Source organism: Dermochelys coriacea, chromosome 25 (genome assembly GCF_009764565.3).
Source record: "Dermochelys coriacea isolate rDerCor1 chromosome 25, rDerCor1.pri.v4, whole genome shotgun sequence".
NCBI classification, from domain to species: domain Eukaryota; kingdom Metazoa; phylum Chordata; order Testudines; family Dermochelyidae; genus Dermochelys; species Dermochelys coriacea.
Window position 1 is genome coordinate 11,536,342 of NC_050092.1, and position 19,844 is coordinate 11,556,185.

General features: G+C 45.5%; 1 protein-coding gene and 2 long non-coding RNA genes across 15 annotated transcripts in view; 2 read left to right on the plus strand and 1 right to left on the minus strand.

The window, feature by feature from the left end:
- Nucleotides 1-2,829, plus strand: part of LOC122457470 — a 46,419-nt gene extending 43,590 nt beyond the window's left edge. Inside the window, exons 2-3 of the long non-coding RNA XR_006277002.1 lie at nucleotides 2-76; nucleotides 2,026-2,829. This is a non-coding gene — a long non-coding RNA (uncharacterized LOC122457470). The remainder of the gene's footprint in view (nucleotide 1; nucleotides 77-2,025) is intronic.
- The window catches only part of SBNO2 (strawberry notch homolog 2), a 110,682-nt gene that overhangs the window by 53,994 nt on the left and 36,844 nt on the right, over nucleotides 1-19,844 (minus strand). For all 13 annotated transcript variants that reach the window (XM_038384081.2, XM_038384088.2, XM_043502648.1 and 10 more), the window contains one exon: nucleotides 19,643-19,766. In XM_038384081.2, the coding sequence (XP_038240009.1) occupies nucleotides 19,643-19,766 (124 nt within the window). The remainder of the gene's footprint in view (nucleotides 1-19,642; nucleotides 19,767-19,844) is intronic.
- LOC122457471 lies at nucleotides 3,445-4,168 on the plus strand. Its single transcript, XR_006277003.1, has 2 exons — nucleotides 3,445-3,955; nucleotides 3,994-4,168. It is a non-coding gene; the product is annotated as an uncharacterized LOC122457471 (long non-coding RNA).

Below are 19,844 nucleotides of genomic sequence, written 5' to 3' on the forward strand. Positions count from 1 at the left end.
GGGTCTCCAGCCAAGAGACATGACAGCTGGGAGCCGAACATGGGTGCCCTTGGTGGACCACAGAAGGGGAATACAGGTACAGTTTGCACTGAAACTCTGACAGGGCCCTCAGTGTCTATCCTGTAGTGTTTATTCACACTTGTAACCAAATACTGACATGGCTGGCTCCAAATATGGCTCATCACATACTACGTAATTAGTAGCCATGGCAGCCAAACCTTGTGTTACCCTTTCTAGCAGCCTAAACTGGCATATAGCTGTCTTCTTGTTTCCAGGGTGCCAGGTTTATTTAGCTCTGAGATTGAGACCCCTTAACAATGCTTGGGTAACGATCCTGCTTTGTTACAGCCTTCTGTCTGGTAGAGCATCCCAGAGTCTATAGTTCCAGGTATCGTCTGGGCACTCTAACTATGCTGAGGCACCAAAGAATAGTTGCCCAGATTTTCCCAGAAAGCACTGATAGAAACGAGATTAGGCAGCATGACAGGTTTAGATGCACAAGCAGGAGACCTGGCTGTTCCGTGAAAATAAGGACAATTCCTTCCTATTCACTGTGACCAGGTAAGGTGAGGTGTTACAACAACTGAAGTTGTTTTTATCACCAAGCTGGGGCCTAAGTAAATATGAGCTATCTGCAATGAAAGTGGTTTCTAACTGTGATTAGACCATGCAAAAACCGGTCTAAATGCAACAGTACAGCTACTGGCAGGTAAAGCAATGTGTTAGTGAAGTGCTTTGTAGGCAGCAGACCCAGTTAAGTGTCTTCAAATTGATTTTAATGTCTGTATCCCGTGGGCCTATAACTACAGGACACCAATAGGAAATTCCAGGTGGTTTCTTATTCCAGGAAACTCTTTATTCCATCCGGAGGCAAGTCTTCCATATAATTTAATAACTCTTACATTGATTTCTTTGAAATCGCCCCGGCTCTGGCACACTCAAAGATGCACTTTAATTAATATTTTTGAGGTAGTGGTTAACCTTTTTCTTTTGTACCAAAATGGAGACTTCAACAGGAAACTGCAAGGGGTGGAAAGTGGAAGAGAAAGGGCCTGTTTATGATTAACATGTGGTCAAGAGTCCCACACACACCACAAACTGCATAAAAATCAGATCAGGCAAAAGCTGTAATTACATCTTTACAACTTTATTACAAATGACTCTTCATAAAACACTAGCTCATTCTTTCCCCAACTCCTTCTTCCATAACCCAGCCAATCAACTGCTGATTGCCCTCTTTTCTCCAATGACTGCACAATTCAGTAATAGCAGTTATGTAGCATTTCATAGCAAATATTAATATGCACCATCTATCTATATACAAATATGATCATGAATTTATGCTGTACTTCACAAAGAATACTGACATCCACCCTCCAGTTCAGTTTCATACTAGCTAACATTTTGATATCTTCCTAATGACATTTAGATCCTCAGTCAACTTGTGGTGGACAAAGTAGCATCAGTTATGAATTAACAGCCAGTTCTCAGTATCCAGCATTAATCCCACCTCCTACAGAAAGAGCTTTTCCTAGACTTTTCTCATGTGATCCATCTTGCTCACCTATGCAGCTGTATAAACAACGGCAGATCTAACTTCAAACACTTTGTAGTATTAGAAATCAGGAACTTTTCAGCATCTTGAAACTAAACTGAACACATGGGTGCACAGTTTATAGTCCATATTGACTGTTCCCTTCCTCAAACCAAGAAGAAGAAAACAGGACAAGGGGGGAAAGAGAGGAGATGGGAGAGACTTGTCACTGTCTTAAAACAGCATTTTCAGTAGGAGGCGAGAAGGGGAAATGACCCATTTGTTTGGTTTAGACTGATCTTACAGGTTAAGTACAGGGCTTTGTACTCCTATATTTTGGGTTTGGTTCTTCCCCCCTCCCCACCCCACATCAAATTAGTTGTGGGTGTTGGATTTCACAGGCAGTCCATCCCTAGATCAAGCACACTCATCCACAATTTATTGGGACAATAATTCATTGTGTTTTGGGAGATCTTTACTTTCTCTTTCAGAATTTACAAGTTTCCTGTGAATACGTTCTAGGGCAGTGCTCACTCAGCCCTGGTCCAGCCTCTTCTGATCAGGGGAATTTAAGGATCTGTGGTCTCTAATTCTGGTGTCTCGTGTCCAATCTACTATCCAAGCAGCAGTCCTGTTCCTTCCATTGCAGGCTTCGCTGGTGCGTTTTCATAGGGAGCAAGGAGTGGGAGGCACTGGTCTCCTTCAAAATTAACATTAATGAAGAACTGCTCTGGGATGAGCTGTAGGTTGTAACAGAGGCTGTTGTGAACATCACAGTGAGAAGCATTAAGAGCAGGCAAAATAGCACAGAATCGGCATGTTCTTAGTACTTATTTATTGCAGTGATTACAGGAAAAACTGCATTTTGGTCCCAGCAGCAACTGTCACACCTGCCAGTCAGCAGCACTACACATTGTACAGACAGATGTCCTGTGGAAACAACTTTCCAAAGAGCTTCTGAGTCCATGTCTCGAATGGTAATTCTAGAGAAATTATTTACCACTGTGCACGTGCAGAATTTATATCCCCCACATATTTCTTTGCTTCCGTGCAGAAAAATGACTTTCTGACAGGGAAGCAAAGGGAAGCCACAAAAGTGATCATGCCACCCTTCCCAGCAGTATGTTTTGGGGGCCCTGGGGAGCCAGAAGAGAGATAAATCACTGTGGAGCAGGAGGCGGGACTGGGGAAGACCCAGCTGGTGGCTCCTACCTTGCGCCGGGCTCAGCTGCTAGTCTCAGTTGGGCTGGGGAGGATAGCACTTCCTCTTTCCCTGCACAGCATCCAGGGCTAGGTCAGACCCACCTCCAGATTTCTCCCCCATCTGCAGGAAGCTCTGCAAAGTCATCCCCCACACCCACCAGCTTCCTGCACCCATCACTCCTCAGCTGCAGGGATCATAGAATATCAAGGTTGGAAGGGACCTCAGGAGGTCATCTAGTCCAACCCCCTGCTCAAAGCAGGACCAATCTCCACTTAAAGCATCCCAGCCAGGGCTTTGTCAAGCCTGACCTTAAAAACCTCAAAGGAAGGAGATTCCACCACCTCCCTAGGTAACCCGTTCCAGTGCTTCACCACCCTCCTAGTGAAAAAGTTTTTCCTAATATCCAACCTAAACCTACTCCACTGCAACTTGAGACCATTGCTCCTTGTTCTGTCATCTGATACCATTGAGAACAGTCTAGATCAATCCTCTTTGGAACCCCCTTTCAGGTAGTTGAAAGCAGCTATCAAATCCCCCCCTCCTTCTTCTTTTCTGCAGACTAAATAATCCCAGTTCCCTCAGCCTCTCCTCATATATCATGTGCGCCAGCCTCCTAATAATTTTTGTTGCCCTCCACTGGACTCTTCAATTTTTCCACATCCTTCTTGTGCAGGGAGCTGCTCCCCCATCCCCCATGCATCCAGACCCCCTCATACCCAGACCCTCCCGCCAAGCCTCACCCTCCACGCTCAGAACCACCACCCCCCTGCCACTGAGCCCAACACCTCCTGCACCTGGACCACCCTGATGAGCCATCTGCACCCGGATCCCCAAGCTACCAAGCCCCAACAAGCTGCACTTGGATCCCCACCCCACTAAGCCCCACTCCCCCGGTATCTGGACTCCCCACTGAGCCCCCCCACACTGAGCCACCCCTGCCAAGCTCTATTCCCCCCCCACCCAGACCCCCCATCCGCTGAGCCCCAACCACTTTCACCTGGACCTGCAGAGTCCCATTATCGTTGCACCCAGAACCCCCCAACAAGCTCCATGGGCATCCAGATCCATCCCACAACCAGATCCCTCCACTGAGCCACCCGCATCCAGATTGCCCCACACTGAACCCTCTCAACCCACACCTGGATCCCTCCACTCTATGCCCCTCCACACTTGGATCCTGCCTTGCTGAGCCAGCCTGCCCACACTTGGTGCACCTGGTCCAGATGGGCAAGGCCCTGAGGTGTTTTGGGGGCAGGCCCAGTTCTTGCACTGTGTCAGCATCGGGTGCAGCCTCACCGCTGAGCCCATATTCTGGGGTGGGGAGCTGAACATTGATCTCTCATCTCTGTGCAGCCAGTGGCCTATGCTCCCCAAAGCCATGCCAGAGCCTCCACATATATTTGACAAATAAAATTTGCAGAATTTTAAAATATTGTGTGCAGAATTTTTTTTTGGAGCAGAATGCCCTCAGGAGTAAATTTTAAATCTTAAGGCACAAGCACTTATCTCTTGAAGCAGGTGTGCACTGTGAGGGCTCCCATCTCCAAGAGAAACTGCAAACCTTCCATGTGACATCTCCACCATGTGCAATTTATAACTGTATGATTTATCTAGAGCGTTGCCTAACCTTTGAGTTCTGTGCCCTGGGAACCCTAATCTTGAATGGACTTGTCTGGATGGTGCCTTGTTTCAGTGGCTTTATGGATGTTGTCTCCCCAAAGACTGATGATAGCATTAAACACAGAATTCCAAAGCCTTTGATCTTTGTGAAGGTGTTGCATGAGACTCAGTGAATGGGGGAATACAGCTGTGTGTGTGTGTGTGTGTGTGTATTTAAAACCACATTTAGAGTTGTGCTTTAAACCAGTGATTCTCCAAGATCTTTTTATTCTGCATGCCATTTTGCCCATGAAAGTGTCTCTCTCTTATTTATCTCCTATTATCTCAGAAATTTTAATCAACTGAAATGTCTCTTATACTCACCCAGAAGCTATCAAAGATTAACCTTTTATAAATACCTTGGTTCACTTTCACTCTGACTCAAGTTCTTCAGAGATCATATCCCCACATTACAGATGTGGGCTACAGGTGAATCGCATTATTGTTTAACAATTATTTTCCTGCCATGATAGGGAGTTTTGCCCTCTCCCAGGTGATAGGACATATCCTAAAGCAGTGGTCTCCAAAGTTTTTGGATCACGCACCCCCACAGTGCCGCCGAAGAAAGGAGAGGGAAAGACTTACCGCAGGCGTGCCGCCGAAGAAAGGAGAGGGGAAAACCTGCTGCAGGCGTCCAGAGCTGCCACCGAAGGAAAAAAAAATGGCGGAGTGTTGTCCGGCGGCGCTCCTCCTGCCATGCACCCCCTGGGATCCTCTGGCGCACCCCACTTTGGAGACCACTGTCCTAAAGAACCAATCTTATCACAAGCTTCACCCAACACATTCAGCAACTCCACCATGGGCTGCATTTCTCCAATTCACTTTCAACTCCCTTCTCTCTTCCTAGGGCATGAAGGAGTGTCTATGCATAAACTGTAGATAAAGGAATCCAAATCTGAAGTTTAGTTCAACGAAAATCTCCTTCACATAGGATGCTGTGTATGCCAACTTTTAGCCAAATGATTTTTTGGATTGTTTTTAAAGAAAGCTAAGTATAGGCCAAGGAGAAGAGCAGACCAGTTTTGGTAGTGCTGTATAATATATTTTATTCTCAATTAAATGTTTTGAAACAAGTGTTATAAATCCACGCACAAGTTACAACCTCCCAAAATAAACACTTTATAATGGTAATGAGCTGCCATTACAAAAGGGACACAGGACAGCACTATTATAATAAATATGTCTATGCAGTAGAACTACTGATGCAAGCACAATATTTCAGTACAGTAGAATCTCAGAATTACGAATACCAGAGTTATGAACTGACCGGTCAACCACACAACTCATTTGGAATTGGAAGTATGCAATCGGCAGAAGGAGAGACAGGAAAAAACAAACAAAAAAAAATACAGTACAGTACTGTGTTAAATGTAAACTACAAAAAAATAAAGGGGAAATTTTTATAACAAGATATGACAAGGTAAGGAAATTGTTTCTGTGCTTGTTTCGTTTAAATTAAGATGGTTAAAAGCCACAGTTTTTCTTCTGCACAGTAAAGTTTTAAAGCTATATTAAGTCAATGTTCAGTTGTAAATTTTTGAAAGAACAATCAATGTTTTGTTCAGAGTTATAAACATTTCAGAATTTTAAACAATCTCCATTCCCAAATGTAGCAGACTGGACACCCACTCGGGCCCAGGGGATTTAAAACAGCCCTGAGAGAGGGCTGTTGCAGAAGAAAGGCTGCGGGGCTGATTGGGGAAGCAGCGCCAGCCTGGGGCCATGCCCCAATCAGGCCCAGCTGGCTCTATAAAGGCTGTGAGCCAGAGGCCCAGAGAGCACTCTCGCTCTGAGAGGGAGGGACCTGGCTGCAGAAACCTGAATAGAGGACCTAGGTTGGAGCAGGGCTGGGGAAAGGCCAAGGGAGCCGGGGAGCTCTGGCCTAGGAAAGCCCCAGGCTGCAGGCCTGGGAAGGCCTATTAGGCACGGGGATTGCAGGGGCAGCCACGGGTAGGCAGAGGCAGCAGGTCCAAACCCAGCCTTGCCTGTGATGAGTGGCTCATACTGCAGTCTGCCCCAGGGCACGGGGGCTAGCTGGTGACTGGCAGGAGCCTACGACTGAGGCGAGGTAGGGATAGTGGATGGGGGGGTTCCCCTGGGAGGGAGAGACCCAAAACTGTGGGGTACTGCCAGGGGGCAGCATCCAGTGAAAGAGGCACCGGTGTCCTGGGAGGGACACAGGAGCCAGCAGCAAGTCGAGATACCGGCCTGAAGAGGGCGCTCTAGAGGCTGGAACACTAATTCCCCAAGATGACCAGCAGGAGGTGCCACCGGTGAGTCTGCGTCCGGTTACCCCGAGGTGTTTATAGTTCTGAGGTTCTACTGTATAATGCATGCCAATACAGGCTTACCAGCATTACAAGTCCTGCCATCTTACCCAGTATTGGTTCTAAGGGGTTTTTGCACAGAAAAGGGACTTTTCCGCTTTAAATGGCCAGTGAAGACATGCCCTAAGTCCCCTTCAAGGGGACAAGGAAAGGAGGTAAACTGCAAAGAGGAGGAAATGCTGGACAAACTAAAGCCCTGATTCTTGTACCAAGCTCTGTGCAGGTGGAACCCAAATCCCCAGCAATTTCAAAAGAGTTCTGCATGGTCACAAGTGTCTGCCCCCAGGGAGCTCAGGACTTAATCAGGGCAAAGTTTTCAGGGCAGCGGTTTTTGAGCTATAGTCCATCTAACCCTTCCTGATGATCCATGGAATGACACTTTGAAGAGTCAGCAAAAGACATAGAAGGTGGTGAGAGAAGCGTCTTTCCATGGGCACAGTGGAATGCAGGATAAAGACCTCAGTGAAATCACTCAAGCCATCTCAATCAGCAGTATGGGGAAGAAATCCTAGTCTGGGTATCCATTTGAGCACACACAGAACAAGCATAGCTCTTCTGCATGCTCTTCATGCTCTTCTGCATGAACTAGGCCATTTACCGTTTGGTTTAGTTGGCTCAACGACTTCTTTTCATTTTGGGGCACATTTACACAAGTCTAAGTTCTGAAAATTCTAACCTCGATGCAAACACAGATTATTATAACCCAGCACTCCCCTCCCTCCCCCCTCCCGCACTTGCCTATACCAAGTTCAGCTTTTCTAACCAACATAATTCAAACCAAACGCAGCCTCCTCCCTGCGTTGGACATTACTGCGTGGTAGAACGTGTTCCAGCAGTGAGGCTCTGTCAACTGTCAGTTAACGCCTTCCATACCTCACATGAACTTGTTTCTTAAAAATGAAGTTTCCGCCACATGCAAGATTCAAGATTTAAATTATTCCACCACAGTAGAAGTGAAAATATTGGCAAACAGCGAGAACCTGGCCAATTTCCCTGACATGCACAAGACGACCTGGGTTCAGCAACCATTAATCTCAATGGTAAATACAAGTTCATGGCTTTTCGGAAATGAGGCAGCAGCATGAGTGGCAACATCCAGTGGTCACGTTTGACTGGAGGGGTGAACGATTAAGCTAAAAGGGACTGTGAAAGAGTGTTTTGAAGTGAAAAAGCTAGTCCTTGTGTCCACTTCTCCTGAAACGGAGGTGGCTTTAATGAGGACAGAAGAGGTTGCATACTGGAAAGCATGTCCCCAGGCACCAAAGAAATATGGTCTTGTGATTCACAGATTTTCAGGTAAAAAGGGACCATTGTGATCATCTGACCTCCTGCAGAGCACAGGCCATAGAACTTCCCTGAATGAATTTCTCTTTGAACCAGATCAGATCTTTTAGAAAAACATCCAATCATGATTTAAGTATTTCCAGTAATGGAGAATTCATCACAGCCTTTGGTAAGTTGTTCCAATGGTTAACTACCCTCATGATTATAAGTTTGCACCTTATTTCCAGTCTGAATTTGTCTAGCTTCAGCTTCTAGCCATTGGATCTTGTTAGACCTTTGCCTGCGAGACTGAAGAGCCTTCTTATGAAATTTCTGCTCCCCATGTGGATATTTATAGATTGTGAGAGTCACCCCTTAACCTTCTCTTTGTTAAGCTAAATAGATTGAGCTCCAAGTCTTTCACAATAAAGGCCTGTTCTCCAATCCTTTAATCATTCCTGTGGTAAGCTTCTGAACACGCTCCAATTTTTCAACATTCTTTTTCAGTTATCATCAACACCAGACCTGGACACAGTGTGGCAGTAGTGGTCACACCAGTGGGCAATACAAAGATAATGACCTCCCTTCTGCTACTTTATATTCCCTTGTTTATACACCCAAGGATCATATTAGCTTTTTTAGCCACAGCGTCACACTGGGAGCTCATGGTCAGATTATTATCCACCACAGCCCCCAAATCTTTTTTTGGAGTCGCTGCTTCCCAGGATAGAATCCCCCACCCTGTAAGTATGGCCCACGTTCTTTGTTCCTAGATGGATAGGTTCATAGGTGCCGTCTCCATGGGTGCTCCAGCCCTGGAGCACCCACAGAAAAATATTAGTGGGTGCTTAGCACCTACTGGCAGCCAGCTCCCTCCCTTCCACCAAGCCGCCCTGGCCAATCAGCTCCTCCCCCTCCCTCCCAGCACCTACCTCCTGCTGCTATCAGCTGTTTCCTGGCATGCAGGAGGCTCTGGGAGGGAGGGGGAGGAGTGGGGATGGTGCGGGGCCTGGGGCAGAGGGGGGGTGGGAAGAGGCAGGACGGGTGGGGGTTTGGGGGAAGGGGGCGGAGCGCTGATGGATAGCTTTACATTTGGCCGAATTGAAATGCATATTGCTTGCTTGTGCCCAGCTTACCAAAAGTGATCTGGATTGCCCTGTATCCATGGCTGGTCTTCATTATTCACCACTCCCGCAATTTGTGTGTCATCTGCAAACTTTATCAGTAATGATTTTTATGTTCTTGTCCAGGTCACTGATAAAAACATTAAATAGTACAGGGGCAAGAACTGATCCCTGAGGGACCACACTAGGAATGCAGCTGCTCTACGATGATTTCCCGTTTACAATTACATTTTGAGACTATCAGTTAGATTAAGGCACAGGGCTGGGCATCAGGAACACCTGGGCTCTACTCCCATCGTTGCCACTGACTCAGTGTGACCTTGAATTAGTCTCTTCCCTTCTGTGGGGAGCCTGTTTCCCCAATCACACAGACAAAAAACCTCCCCTCGGCTAAATTAATTGCATAGCACTTTGAGATCCCCATATAAAATGCACCAAAGAATGGCAACCTGTTACTATGTTCACTCCCCCATAATCAAACGTGAAGTTGTAAGACTGGCAGGCCCAAAACAGAGACTCATTTCTCTTATACTATATACTTGCAAAGTCCACATAATTGCCCAGTCCCCAGGGAAACTTGCGAGCCTCGGATCCAATCTTCTTTTTAGCTTTAATTCTCTCCCCAACCCACAATGGAAAACTTGCCTCACAGCATAAATTCCCCAGAGGAAGAGGAATGGACAGCTCTCTCTCGGGAACCCAGCACCACCCTCCCATCACTAGATAATGCTATAACTCCCCCTGTGTTACCCCATCCACGCTGGCCTCATGGGGCTGAATAGCCAAACTCTGATATGCCCCTCAGCGCCAGCTTTCCTAAGCCTCAGTGATGTTATAAGACCCCTAAAATGGCCTCATGTAACTATTTTCTTAACCTTATTTAAGCCCATTTGTTTGCGTAAAGAATGCCAGCAGAGCAGCAAGGATGAGTCACCCTGCAGCCAGTCAAAGGATCATAACATTTTGGTGAGGAAATGGATTTAAGTTTCAAGTTCACACAGGATTATTCTGAGTATGCAAATGAAATGATCTTTCTCAGTGCACAGAAGGCAGCCATCAAGATTGCTGGGACATATGAAAATCATTATTAGCCAACAACATCCATGATGTAATTAAAAAAATTCCAGAAGAAAACAATGTGGCCATTCCCACTCCTTCGGGCAAAACAGATTCTACAACTTGCCCTGAAGGTCAGACCTGGGACCTACCAGAACAAGGTTAGAGCAAGTGCCAAGGTTGAAAGAACAACCTTCTTCCCCCCAACCAAGATGGACAAATCTGCGGGCTGCGAACTCGAGCATCTCAGCTGATCTCCAAGAGCAGCACGGAGAGAGCATTTACTGCATGAATACCTCTATAGTGTCATTAGTTGTTTACTCTTTAAACCCTGCAAATCCATTTTTGACAACATGTGCATTCCTGGGAAACCCTTTAGAGAGACAAACCACCTGGAGGGTTAACACAGCCCGAGGCCAGGTCAGAATCCCGTATCTACCCAGAATGGCTCTCTTACATTCCTGAGGTAGCAGCTCACCAACTTGCTATCAAACTGGATCTAGGCAGCGTCCAAAGGGAAGACACATGTAGGTCTCTTTTGCCAAGTCCCCTGTGGGTTTTATGCAGCAAAGTTGTATTTAGGACTGTATTAAGGAGTCAAGTTTTCTAGGATCCAGAGGCATACTTGGCTCTCCTGTCTAGATGTATGAAGAGAACACTATTTCCCTCACATACCCACACTTCTATCCCCCAAGACAAACCAATGTATATTTTAAAACAAAAGACTCACTTACAGAAGCCTGCAGTGAGCTCCTCATGTTCTCCCTCCAGTATCACTAATCTGCTGGCATGGTTATTACAGGGAAAGGTCTAACAAGATTTTAATACCACGCCCATCACCATGGTATCTGAATGTGGTAAAGCCAGGTACTTTCCTATGTAGTCACCTGGAAAGATGTATCAGTCACAGGTAGTATATTCCTCCCCTCCCACCTTCTGAAGTCCAAGTTTCTTGTTTTCAGGCAGAGGGAACAAACTATTAATATTTAACAGTTTGGCAACTGGGAAAGTGTGAAATCAGCAAAGTGGGAAAAAATGACTGTAGTAATGTGTGGAAGAGATTTGACCTACCAGCGCTAATCCCAATGCCTGCAGGTAACCAATGAGCTACTGCTCAGAGACCCGCACTATCGTCCTGGCTCCCATGGAACAGTCCCCTGATAGCAGTTCCTTTTTGGAAGAGGTTGCGACTAAAAGCTGAGCAAACCCCTAGGTCTTGTTGTTTTCCATGTTAGCACTCAAGTGGGAAGATTCCGCAAGAGGTGAACTGCCCCCGGTCCCAAGCAAGTCAGCCCTTTTCACGGCTGCCCAGGAAGAAGTAGGAATACCGTACAAAGTTAAATGGCCTTAATGTTATACAAACCCCTCCTTTAATATGTTTGCAAAGGGAGAAGTCTGCAAATCTCTTCCAGGTCCTACTCTGAATTAATCCTGGGATGGTCAAAGCAAGGGCTGAATCAAACCCATTGGCTCTTTGGGGGCAGACAGGATCTGCCTACAAATGTTTAAGGAGACAAACTCAGATTACGATTGGAAATTTCTTATACAGTAACACAGCCCCAGAGTATTGGGAGCAAAGCATGTGCAGAGTGTTCAAAAGAGTCAACATTTCAGCATTTCTGGACACTGATTTGTACAGTAATACAGCCTTGAAACTGTCTGGCTTATGACCCAGGACAGTATTAATGGGCTGTCTGCTCTGGAGAGAGCCAAAGATTCAGCATTCAGGTGCACTGCATATTGTCAGCCTGCATTGTTTGATTCTAGCCAAACACCACTGTTTTCTTAGACATTAATAATTTGTCAAAGTGTTTTTATACCCAAAAGCCAAGTCCTGGAACAAAAGGTCTTCTTCAACGTTACTCACAATACAACCTTCTACTATACAGAGGGTGACATCACTGACTTATGCCATCTATTGGAATCTTCAGAAAGCCCAAGCAGTAATGCTTGGATGCAGAGTTACAGAGCAGCATGTGAGAGCCATTGGAGAGAAGAGAAAGGAGGACTGATAAATAGGCTCATTTATTAACGAGTGGGTCATCTTATGCACGAGTACCCCTTGACTTCCTACTCTTTTGGTGCATTACTTGAGCAAGAGCATTGGCTGGCTGTAAATGTTAGATTCAGAGAGACAGGTATGTGTGTTCAGAAACAGATGATAAATAGCTTATAAAAATTCAAAAATTGGAATCAACTCCATAACTGCCTTGAGACAAATACCCTTAAGCACTGACAAGCATGCAGCAATATGAGGTTTTAAAAACACCATCACAAAACCCAAAATGAAAGGGAATGAACTACAAAGACAACTCCAAGAGGGGACTTCGCTCTTCAAAAAGCCAAGATCAATTAGAGAAATAAAATAAAAAAAAAAGTTCTGAGAGGCACAGCATGGAAAACAGTGTAGGTTAAAGGAAGCTAGTTCTTTTGATTTGTAAGTTATTATAAAAAACACCCACCGAAATCCTCTGGGTTTCTTGACAATAATTATAATACATAATATCACAAAATCGACTGCAAGAAAAATCAGACTGCCACCTTACCATCAATATACACCCTCATCTCACCTAAAAATCCCAAATTTGAACCCTAATCCCGGAACAAGACATCGCTTAACTATTCCTCAAATGACCAAGAAAAAATTTTTAGCTTTACAACATGTCTAGAACAACAACAAATCTGGGGCATTACAGACCACAGAAACTGGCAAATTTCAAAGCCATGGGGCCTTCATGCAACATGTCCAACCACCAGCTCCCTTGCTTTTACACTGTGGACATTCCAGCTTGTGCACCTCTGACAGTCACAAGCACTGCAGCAAAGCAGAGAGAAGTAGTCGCCCAGATAGTAAAGATACAAACTTTGTAGAGCTTTTTAGGTCAATGCCAACAACCTGAACTGCTCCAGGCAACCTGTGCCATTCACAGAGCACTGGTGTTATGTGCGGTCAGCATTCTACACTTGTGCAAGCGTCCAGATTTTGAGATGGAGCCCCATGGAAAACACATTACAGTAGTTTAATTCCCAATGGCAAATGCAGGGAGGACCGCATCTAACAGAGACTGTCACATTCACCTTGATCCATGCAGCTGCAGAAATTAACGGTATGATTCCCGTCTTTGCATCCAGGTTGCAGGCAAGGAGCAAGACTCCTGGATTGTGAAGCAGCGTCACGAATGAAAGTCGCACCGCCTCAAACAAGGCATAATTCCTATCAATTTTGCCAGATACTTTTCCCAGCCTATCAATATTACTGACATCTCATCTGGTCTGAGCCACAGCCAAGCTAGTCCAGACGTAAACTAGATGCTGGGTCATACACTCCACTGCCACAACAGGATTGGCTAGGAGGAAAACTAAGCTGGATGTCAACAGCATGTTGGTATGGCATCGGCAGAGCCCATGCTCACTAGCCTAGCAGCCTCATTTACACACACTGAATAAGAGGGAGAAAGAGAGAACCTTGTTGTATTCTACTTGCAAGGGTAGAAACAGAAACAAACCAAATCAGTCACCCTCTGATCTTCCATCTAAAAATGAGCAATGCCATTCAAGGGCTAATCCATCTACTCCTGCCAGAGATGGTGCATCAATACTACCTCTTGATCAACAGCACAAAAGGCTGCTATTAATTTAATAAATAAATTTAGAATAAACCTTTAATACCCAAATCTGCCAAACCTACCAACAAGATTCCACCAAAGCAGGACTAGTGTAACATGATCAAAACACCAAAAAATGGTATCTATATAGCTTTAAGATAGGATCACCTAGTGTATTGTCTCTCTGTACTGTATCAGCAGTTTAAGTAGATCGTAAGATCTCGGGAACAGGCCCCATGAACTTCATCTGCCAGCCTCAGAGCATCCTGACAGTGCTCGATTTAAAAAAAGAAAAAAAAAATAGTAAAACAGCTTTACCGTGGATGCAAGATAAATGCATAAAGTAGTTGATTTTGACACAAATATTAAATAATGTTTAAGAAAAATAGATCTCTGTATTTTCCAGTGAAAGACAAGAAGGTTCAATTAAAGTTTATAGAATGAAGTGCTGGAGACTCCAATCCAAACTGCTCATTTCCATTTAAGAAACAATGTGATAAAGGAACATGACATGAAATGAAATAAAAACAAGCAAGCATCAGGAAATACTTGTCACAGGCAGAGACTAACCTGAATGGAACAATCTGCCAAGCAATCCCCAGAGTCAGAGAAATCCATTTCTCAACTGCTGCAAGAGAAGCACGCGTCTCCAGCGCTAAAGCATTTACTCATGGCCCAAAATGCCCAAGCATCCTTAGGACAAAAAAAAAAAAAAAAAAGGAGATTGTTCCCTTTATCTGGTAGGCCAGCATCTATGGAGTTGGGAAAATGGAAATAATGGAGCAAACAAACAATAGGCAGAAGGGAAGATGCAAAAGGATCTGGCACTGTTTTCCATCCTCCTACAGATTGTCGTCTTAGGGTGTCTGCACTGCAGGTGTGACTGCTGCTTGGGTAGACATACCCACACTAGCTATCTGTGCTAGCATGGCTAAAAATAGCAATGTAGATGTGGTGACGCGGATTTCTTCAACATGAGTAGGCCCGCAGGGTCCCTGGCACGCTCCTATAGCCTGCACTGTTGCATCTACAATGCTATTTGTAGCAATGCTGGTGTGGATAAAGCTAGTGGGGATATCTCTATGCTGCATTTGGCAGTGTGATTGCAGCTTTGGTAGATATACCCTTAGATTATCAGCTCAGCAGGGAAGAGACTGTATCTTCAATGGTGTTTGTATAGGCCCTAGTAAAACAGGGCCCGGATCCTGAATGGGATTTCTGGGCACTACTATATTGTAAGTTTTAAAAGGTCTGATACCACTAAGAATGCATTAGCTATCAAACACAACAGATGGAATGTGTCAATGACTTTATCCATTGTACTCCTTTCCTGTACTTTCTGTCCAATTTCTCAATGTGAGACATGCTTCTCTCTGGCTGAGGATACTGCATGCTCTTGTACTCCTTTTAGATAGGAGATTCTGGCAGGAGTATTTCCCTGACTACTTTACATACAGATTCTTTCCATGCCTGTTCCTCCACATGATGGTTCCCCAAGTCGGCATTCAGAGAAGCACAATCGTGACCCCTTCCATAAATCTTCCTTGTAACAATCACTTTCTATCCATCAGGACAGCAAGGGAGAGAGACTGCGTTCACTGCTTCTGCATAAAATGGTTCTTGTCAGATCTTCACATAGACACTTCCTTCCTCCTCACCCTGCCAGAGTTTGAGCACTTCACTTTTGTGGTTCTCCTTGAGCTCCATTGGCTCAAGCAGTGGAGAGCCAAGGTCGTTCCCCAGCCCAAGGCTCCGGTGCGGCAGCTACAGGGCTGGTACAAAGCACACTTTGTACCACTGGTAGAACTCTGAAAGCCATGAAGTTTCCACAAGAATAATTTCTTGTTCTGGGCAAAAAGTCGGGCACCACAGAAAGGCCACTCACAACAGGATGAGTCACACTTTTGTCTGCAGTTCAGGCCCCCCCCCCCCTTTTTTTTTTTTTTTTAAACGGAAAGGCTCTTTTTTCCTTTCCATGCTCATCCCCTGCATCAGCAGCTAATCTGAATACGTCAACATTTATGGAAGCATATTCCTTTAACAGAGATTCTCCAAAGATTGTTCTTGCCAAGCTGGCTGCACTCAATTTCCATGATGTAACAGAGGAAGGAAACTGATCAACCCCTTAGACCAGCGGTTCTCAAACTTTTGTATTGGTGACCCCTTTCACACAGCAAGCCCACGAGTGTGACCGTCCCCCTTATAAATTAAAAACTTTTATATTTAACACTATTATAAATGCTGGAGACAAAGTGGGGTTTGGGGTGGAGGCTGACAGCTCGTGACCCCCCAAGTAATAAACTTGTGACCTCGGAAGGGTCACAACCCCCAGTTTGAGAACTCCTGCCTTAGACTCTACAAAATAATTAAGGTTAAGCCCGTTTCCCACTAAACCCAGCAGCAAATCCACACCAGCCATCCCTATGCCAAGTCCTACTGCTTGAATCTCTAACACTGTAGCCTGTTACATGGATTCTACAGGCTCATGAGAAAAGTCACATTTCGGTCTTACTCCTCCCACAATGAATTCTGCTGCAGGCAATTCTATTGCTACAGTATTATGATTCATTTACTTATCTGGTTTTATCCAGCAGAAGAAGCCCTTGTCTACACCAGCGTTTGGCCCCATTAACAGTCATTGGTGACCAGCGACCAGAGCACAAACAGGCAAATCCTCTATAAAATGTGATTTGCACTGGTGCAGTTTAACCTTTATTTAAAGCAGAGGTAAACTGCACTGATGGAAATTGGGTCTTACAACAGCCTTGGCTGCGGGGTGGGGTATTTGGTGTCATACCTGGTCTGCTACATCAGAGACTGGCCTCCAAGGGTTCAAATCCTAATGTAGACAAGGCCCAAGGCTGCAAAAGCCAGAGTCCAAAGGAGGTTCATAGTATATCATTAAAGACACACTAAGAAAATAAAAGCACACCTCAACACATTTGCATCAGTGTTTGGAGAATAATGGAGATTTTGCAGAGTAGGAGAAGTGAAAAGTTTGTCAGTTTTGCTCTATTACTATGATGTGCTTTTTTGACATACTCCTTTGTGAACAGATGGTCTCTCCTTTATAATCAACCAACTCTTCCTAACATATTTGTTCACTGTCATGCTCCAGTGTTCGTGACATTGCAGTTCACTACAATGCACGCAGCTGACACATTCCTCAATGAATCATGCAGGAAGAAGAGGCTGATTATAAAGGAGCAAGCTTCTGTTTATACATGTATCTTGGCATTCAAATGCTACTGGGGGAAAAAAATGCATTCAGAAGTAGTACATGGCAGCGTGATGGGGTTCTGCTAAAATATTATTTTTCAATTTGTCAAAGCATGACTGGCATAAAATACAGAGATATGGACAGATCTTGTCCTTACTTGATTTTGCCAGTAAATTGCCTTCTTTGCGACCAGACACACTGCTCAAAATTGTTTTAAATTTAACTTAGTCCCACATTTTCAGAAGTGACCAGTAATTTTAGGTGTTTCAGTTGAGTGACCTTGAAGGGACCTGATTTTCAGAAGCTTCTCAGCACCTGCCCTCCGATAACAAGGCCTCAAGTCAGCCATCCAAAATCACTTGTCACTTTTGAAAATGTGTGTCTTAATGTCTTAAGGAGGGTGGCTTTCTCAGAACATAGCTTTTCCATACCGGGTCAGACCAGTGGTTCATCTAGCCCACTATCCTCTCTTTGGACACAAAATTCCCCATATTGTTGTCTAATCCAATATGTGATGCTATATGTGATGGGAAAATCCCTGACTTCCACAAGCAATCAGTGGGTTAGGTTACCCTTATCTTATCCTGCAAAGTTACATGCGTTATTAATGGTCAATATTATGCAGGGTGGGTTTTTAAATCCACTCATAATATTTGGATTGCTCTCCTGAAGCAATGGCTGCTGAACACTGATTTGACTTTGTCTCGGATTGGAAATCCCAGCATTTGGGCACACTGCTGCTCAGTTTCCTTTCCTACTGGCTGCATAGCCAAGGCATTTGCCACTTCTTCCAATGCTGCTGGAATTCTGCTACTACACATGGGCCACAAGACTGTTTAAGGAGGGAGAATCAGGCTCCAGGGTGGGTTGGGGATGCAAGCCATGTTTTGGGGGCAATAGAAGCACTAGCTTCAGTCTTCACTGTTTTTCATTTGGCTGCACTTCTTCCAATATTTTATTTTAGTGCTAAAGGGGCCAGTGCCATCTCTGTTCTGATGGGAAAACTGTGTGGTCTTAGGTAGAGTCCTGCAAATCCGTGGATATCCGTGGACCCCTTTTGCGGATAGTGGATCGGCTGCAGATACAACCACGCAAGGCTCTACTCACCAGCGGCACCTGACCTGTAGCGTCCAGCTTGGGCAGTGCCGGGGGGGCACAGTGTGCTCAGAGCTGGCAGCCAGCGGTTGGGGGGCAGGTTGGAGTCGGGGCTGTCCAGCACCTGCTCGCTGCACCACTTCCGGTCCAGTAGCTCGGCCCCTCAGGCAGCACCAGTGTCCCCACCATGGCCTGGCCGCACTGGCTGCGCTCCCAGTCCTGGGCAACAGGATCTGCCCCCGGCCACAGGGATTGGAGTGGGTGGGGCCCTGGCACCCTACCCTTCCGCCTCACTGTGATGTAACACGCACTGCTGTTGCCATGTGCTGTCGCTCGTGAGCCCCCGGGAGCAGCACATGATGTGATGCCCCTTCCCCGCAGTCCCTCCCTCCGCACTGCCCCTTCTCCATGAGACCCTGTCCCTGCACTGCCCCTTACCCCCAGTCCCCACATGCTGCCTTTTCCCTGAAAGACCCCGTCCCCCCACTAGCCCTTGTGAGACGGCTTGCTGCTGCAGGTGCGGATCCAGGTAAAAGACTACCAACTGGGCTAGCAGATGGCGGGTTGATTCTAGCGGATGCGGATCAGCTGCGGATCCACATTTTTGTATCCATACAGGGCTCTAGCTTTAGGTACAGTACAGACTGCCCAGAGGATGACTGATAGCATAACTCATTCTGAGGTGTGAGTGTTGGAGATGGGGCAGACTCTGGAAATAACTTCAATTAGGCCTTTACCTTGGTAAGCCAGCAGGGCAGCTCTATCTGGTTTTACTCACTGGGTCCCCACAATATATTGGAAGAAGCTACTGCAAAGAACTTGTGCAAGCTGGACATAATGTACTTTGAACGTTTGGGAAAGATTTAACCATTTTTTCATTTTTCAAAAGTCAGCTCTTTCCCATGCTAAGTTGTTTCCCAGTCCTGCCTGACCAACCTTCTGAGACACAGTCAGAGGCAAGTCTAACATGATGAGCTCATTTCATACCAATGAGATCCCTGGAGGATGAGCAAGTCTGTCATTCCATAGAGGTACCAACCCAACCAGGATGACTGATGCTTTTCAGATACAGTTCACATACTCCTACATGTCAGAGAGCACATTCCAGGGAGGAAGGAGGGGCTTGAATGATAAGTTCTCTGCTAGGTGCAGCTCTCTCAGAACCTATATCCGTATAAAATGTTACTATTCATGAATTCAACCTACTGAGTAGTGAGATAACAGCCCATGCAACATACATGAGGTGAAAACCCTAAAAGCCTAATTCAGAGAAGATTAAGTGATGGTCTAACTAGTGGGAGCCTTCTTTAATTTACATCTTTCCCCGCACTCCCTTTGGTATGTATGTCACATCAATTTACCAACATGTAACTTGCATCACCTATGAATTTAACACCACCGCACAGCCACCAAACCAATTAAATGCTTCTGAGGCATCAGAGTATTCAAAATACACATATATCGCACTGGCTATTTAAGAACCATACAATGCATTGCCCTCAGTCTTACCCCATTTCACCCAAAGACAGACAGTCATAACAAACTAGGCACCTACCTGAGGAAAATCACCATTTTTTGGTAAGAAGTCAGCGAGGTCCACAGATGCATAGTTCGTCTCTGTGAAGGGTTGTCTGCTGATGGAATTCATGTAAAAATCGGAAGTGGTATTAAAATATTGCCTGTAAAGAGACAAGGAGAGCAGTGACTCTCTCTCATTCCTAGCAAGGGGCATTTCTCAGAGTTTCTCAGATTCCACC